The 5,488-nt window shown below is 30.8% G+C and overlaps 1 protein-coding gene across 4 annotated transcripts; it reads left to right on the plus strand.

Annotated features, from left to right (window-relative positions):
- Nucleotides 1–614: 614 nt before the first annotated feature.
- Nucleotides 615–5,200, plus strand: LOC139886256 (probable beta-1,3-galactosyltransferase 2). Of its 4 annotated transcripts, none has more exons than XM_071870014.1 (11): nucleotides 615–1,030; nucleotides 1,594–1,690; nucleotides 1,791–1,864; nucleotides 1,969–2,177; nucleotides 2,381–2,444; nucleotides 3,507–3,579; nucleotides 3,690–3,810; nucleotides 3,982–4,069; nucleotides 4,156–4,281; nucleotides 4,375–4,484; nucleotides 4,578–5,200. In XM_071870014.1, the coding sequence occupies exons 1-11, from the start codon at nucleotides 906–908 to the stop codon at nucleotides 4,724–4,726; spliced, it is 1,236 nt and encodes a 411-aa protein (XP_071726115.1). In that variant the 5' UTR covers nucleotides 615–905; the 3' UTR covers nucleotides 4,727–5,200. The 4 variants fall into 4 exon arrangements, with proteins under 4 accessions (XP_071726115.1, XP_071726116.1, XP_071726117.1 ...); XM_071870015.1 differs by having other exon boundaries at nucleotides 1,797–1,864; XM_071870016.1 differs by having other exon boundaries at nucleotides 1,630–1,690.
- The last annotated feature ends 288 nt before the right edge of the window (nucleotides 5,201–5,488 follow it).

The raw sequence follows: 5,488 nt of genomic DNA on the forward strand, positions 1-5,488 counted from the left end.
GTGAAAATAAAATATTTATCAACTGAATATTGAAAATAAGAATTTAATAAAACATTAAAAACTTGTAAGAAATTAAATTTAATATTAAATTTCATGTTATTAAATTTTATCTTGCTATGACACAAACTTGCTTGTGCTTTAGTATATGAATATAAAATATAATATAATATAATATAATATAAGTATATATATAAATAATAATAATAATAATAATTATTATTATTATTATTATTATTGTTATTATTATTATTATTATTATTGACTTTGTTTACTTAATACGTAGTAGTTTATATGCAAATGCAAAATTGATTTTGTGTATTCTTTCAAATCATTTGACTTAATGCATCCTAGTAGTACTTTTATAATAACTTTGGTTAGTTATTATGAAAATATTACCTAAACAAACACATGCTAAGTGGACCCTTAAAGAAATGAGGGACTATTCTGTAATTCTGTAATAGTTTAGGGGGTAGTAGTTAGTGGGTCTTCCCTCACTTCTGTTGGAAGTCCCTTCCCTGCAAAGAGAAGAGTCATATACATGTACATACATATACATATACATATACATACATATATATACATATATACATACACATATATAGATATAGATATATATGTGAGAGAGAGAGAGAGAGCAAAGAACAAACCAAAGGGATAAAGAAAGTTAGAAACTAGAATAAGTACAGCGTACCTCTTTATATATTCTCACAAAACCTTATTTCTCTATCTTAATTTCCCTGTGTTCTTCAGTGCTTATATTTCAAATTCATTTTATTTCTTATTAAATTAAATTATTATCATATCAAGGTCTGCTTCTTCTGAGTCTTTTAAACATGGGTTGTCTTGACTCATGAATAATAATAAACAGTATTCATTATAAGGTGAGAAATAGTAAGTTTTGAAAAATGAAAGAAAAACTTATTATGAAGAACAAAGGAGATCAACAAGCTTCAAGAAGCCTTATATCAAAAAAATGGACACTTTTTTTGTGTATTGGCAGTTTTTGTGCTGGATTACTTTTCACCAATAGGTATTACTATTTATATGATCTTATTTATTTATTTTGATTTTTTTGTATGATAGTAACTTTATGTAGAAAAATAGAAGAATTGATTATTGATGTTTCAATAGTTAAGGTAATTGTTAATCACATAAAATGGTAACTGCAACTGTACTGCTATTGATTCAATAATTTTTGTTGTTATTTGTATGATTTTATTGACTTTCCTTATTTAGATGTTTTATGATATATGCTCTTTACATGAGTCCAATTTTTTGTTACAAATTTAAAAATCTTGTTTATATTTATGATGGCTATCTCTAGTACTATGCAGTATTCATGTGAGTACTGTAAGTTTGTTTTTGAAGAGATATTATCATTGGTTTCTGCAATATAATGATCATCTTCTGTACTTTGTGATAAAAAAAAAAAAACTAACTTCTTTGATGGAAATAAATAAATAAATGGCAGTTGCTGTCCTCTTAATTGTTTTGCTGGTAGCTCTAACTTAAAAATGAAATCCTGATTAATAAGCAGTTATTAGAATTTGGTAATGAAGTTGGATTTATAAGTTATCAAAAAATTGGTTACAGAATGTGGACAGTGTCTGACTCTAAACTTATTACAAGACCCACTGTTCTAGGATCTGAAGGTTTAAAGTTAGTATCAGAAGATTGTGATCTAAGAAAGGTATGTATTTTATATAATATTTAATAATTAATAATTTACTGAAACTAATTACTTCTTTATGGTTAATTGTTACAAAATTGATTAATTTGGGGTCGTTTAGTTACAGATTAAAAATGTAAAGCGCGATCCAAAGCAGATATTTGGGGAGATATCAAAGACTCATCAAGCTGTACAGTGAGTTTTAGTTTGTCTCTATATTAAATTTTTTAGATTTTTACTAGGTGAAAATTTTTATGATTGATTATATTAAGTATGGGTTTGTTGATTTAAATGTATAGGACATTAGATAAAACAATATCGAGCTTAGAGATGGAATTAGCTGCAGCAAGATCCATCCAGGAATCGATTGTGAACGGATCACCAATTTCAGAAGAAGACACAAGGACTTCAACCGAAAGAAGAAAGTATTTAATGGTTGTTGGAGTTAATACAGCTTTTAGTAGTCGTAAAAGAAGAGATTCAGTACGGGCTACTTGGATGCCTCAAGGTTCGTAGAGTTTAATTTAGAGGTGGCAAATGGACGGGTTGGGTAACAAGTCACCAAGAGTCATTTTTTGACCGCATATAAGTGACCCAAAATCATCTGTCATAACTAATGGGTTGATATTGTCACATGTAGTCGGATCTTTTGCTTTTTTTTTTTTTTTTGGTTCACACTAACTGCTGTATATTTAACATCTGAATGTATAGGTGAAAAAAGAAAGAAGTTAGAGGAGGAGAAGGGCATCATAATGCGTTTCGTCATTGGTCATAGGTATGTTCTTTACTTTCTGACTCTGTTTACCATTGTCATTGGTAGGGGCGGACCTACAATATGTCGAGTGGTAGCACGGGACACAAGTGAAATACACAATGCAGTGGAATTTTTTTTGAACTTTTAACTAGTTACACCAGTGGATAATATAATTTTTTGAGTCACACCATTAAAATAAGCCATCTAGTAGATTTTTTTTTTTTTTTTGGTTTTTAACCAGTGATACCACGGATCCGCCAGGGGCTTTTGTTACGAAAACAAACCATAAAGGGAAAGTACTATTTGCAATAATAGTTATTAGCTGTTTAGATAAGCTCATTTTATAGCACTTTGCCAACAAACACTTTGGTAAATATTGGTCATTTTTACATATTACAACGTTTTATAATATACGATGATGATAGCTAGATTTTTGAGTCAACAACAAGCGTCGATTTATTGGCGTCTTGACTGCCGTTTAGAGCCTAAATTGAATTCCAGGGAGGATTTAAAACCCATGGAAATTTGATTCTACTATTTTCATGGCGTTTCAGTTTTATTTTTTTATTTTAATTTACTATTTTTTTTTAAAAAAAAATTTCCTACTTATTGACCGGAGGTCCACTCGGAAGCAATCTCTTTATCCGTCGAATAGAGAGAGGGATTACTTTCTCTACTTTTGAGTGTGTTTCACTCTGGGTGGAGAAATGACTTGTTTTTATTCTCGAATAGGGGAAGGATTGTCTACATCTTTACTCCCCATACACCACTCATGTGGTATTGGGTTTTGTTGTTGTTGGTGTTGTGTTGATGATGATAGCTAGAATGTGCCAATGATGATCGATGGAAAAAAACCAAGTCATTTCATACATATATCAACAAGTGAACTTTTGTACAAATAAAGCATGCTAACAACTTTTCAGAATATCATGTGCCTAGATTTTATATGTTTCTAATCATTTGAGCCTCACTTTTAAAGTTCATTTGGTTTAAAGTTATAGGTCATTACATATTATTTTTGGTATCAATGTACTTCTGTTTGTCAAATAAAGTTAAAATCTCGTGTATGATCGCTTTTGTTAGTGCTACGGTTGGGGGCATACTCGATCGAGCTATTGAAGCCGAAGATAGAAAGCATGGAGATTTTTTGAGACTGGTAAACCTTTTTGATCATTTTTTTTCTATGTTGTTTATTTTTTAGTTATTTGGTTGGTAGTTATAGTTGAAACTCCTTATAACTAATCTTGGTAACTTTATTACTAACAGGATCATGTAGAAGGATACTTAGAACTGTCTGCAAAGACAAAAACATATTTTGCAACCGCGGTTACTATGTGGGATGCAGAATTTTACATCAAAGTTGACGATGATGTTCACGTTAACATAGGTAAATTTGCTTCAGTTTGGTTACAATAATCTAAATAAATGCGAAACATGACTTTAATGGAGTAGTTTATAATCATATACCTAAACCAAAATGTTCATACTTTGACTTCTTTGTTATTTGTATGTATTTTAAGTCCTTTCACAACCTAACATGTTTGAATATTGATTGCAGCCACATTAGGTCATACATTAGTTAGACATAGGAAGAAGAAAAGGGTATATATCGGGTGTATGAAATCTGGTCCTGTTCTTGCTCAAAAGTAAGTTAAAAATTTAATTTCCGGTTTACAAAAAATTCATAAGCTTCAGTTTGTTGCAGTATTTTGATTATCATCTGATGTAACAGAGGAGTAAGGTACCATGAACCAGAATATTGGAAATTTGGTGAGTCAGGAAACAAGTATTTTCGCCATGCCACAGGACAATTATACGCCATTTCAAAAGATTTAGCTACTTACATCGCACTAAACCAGTTAAGTTCGCTTGCTCAAGAGCGAAACTTTATTTTATTTTACTTCATAATTCACTCCATTGTATTCTAATATTGTGTTACAAATAATCTCAGACATGTACTACACAAATATGCAAATGAGGATGTTTCTTTAGGATCTTGGTTTATTGGGCTTGACGTCGAGCATATTGATGACCGACGATTATGTTGTGGGACCCCGCCAGGTAAATTTTCAAACTTCAACATATTAAAGCATAATGCACAAAAATTTGTAATTTTGGCTTATGGACTTATGGTAACATCTTTGTTCATTGTAGATTGTGAATGGAAAGCACAAGCCGGAAATGCTTGTGTGGCATCATTTGATTGGACGTGCAGTGGGATTTGTCGGTCTGTTGATAGGATGAAGGAAGTCCATAGGCGATGTGGTGAGGGCGAAAACTCTGTTTGGTCATCTACATTTTAGAACATAACACAATTGTTGTATTTTCTTTCTAAAAATGGAAAGATGGTAACATGTAGAAACCGAAGGGAGATTTGTAAAGAAGATAAAATTGTATATTTTGAGATGAGTGGAGTGGAAACTGGAGAGGCCATGTAATGAGGAGATGCCCTGCTATGCAATAATTCTTCAAAATATTACATGAAGAGGAATGCAAGCAAAGCAAGAGGCTCTTTTGCACATTTGTTTCTTTCTATTTTTGGTACTAATAATTCCACCTGAGTTGTCATAAGGTATTATGGGTTCATGTTGCAAGTGACATAGTGGATTTTTTTTTTCTTCTCTCATCTTTATATAAAAAATATGTTAGCATGAGATTACTTTTGGACATTTATGTTTCAATTACATTGTATAGTTTAAATATATTTACACTATGTTTGGTTTTTTCTCAATGATGCTCAATGAAACAAATAATATATATGTGTTGAACCATTCAAAGTTGAAATTATCTCTTATACGAGTTCGAAAGATACTAGGTGTTTATCGAGATAGCCAATCGGAGCTAAGAATACTGTTCGTATCAACACGACAACACCAGACTATAACTGTAACTTTAATAACACTTGTTAGGAACGATATTTAGTTCAAACATATAAGTTCTATTGAGTTACGACACTAAAAGCAATTGGTGACAAAATGAATAGTTTTTGAACAATCTTATATACACATTGATTTATTACTTATGTTGATGTGGGAATTAACAAATATGATATAACTCCTCTGAAA

The sequence above is a fragment of the Rutidosis leptorrhynchoides genome, chromosome 1 (assembly GCF_046630445.1).
Source record: "Rutidosis leptorrhynchoides isolate AG116_Rl617_1_P2 chromosome 1, CSIRO_AGI_Rlap_v1, whole genome shotgun sequence".
In the NCBI taxonomy this organism is placed as follows: Eukaryota; Viridiplantae; Streptophyta; class Magnoliopsida; order Asterales; family Asteraceae; genus Rutidosis; species Rutidosis leptorrhynchoides.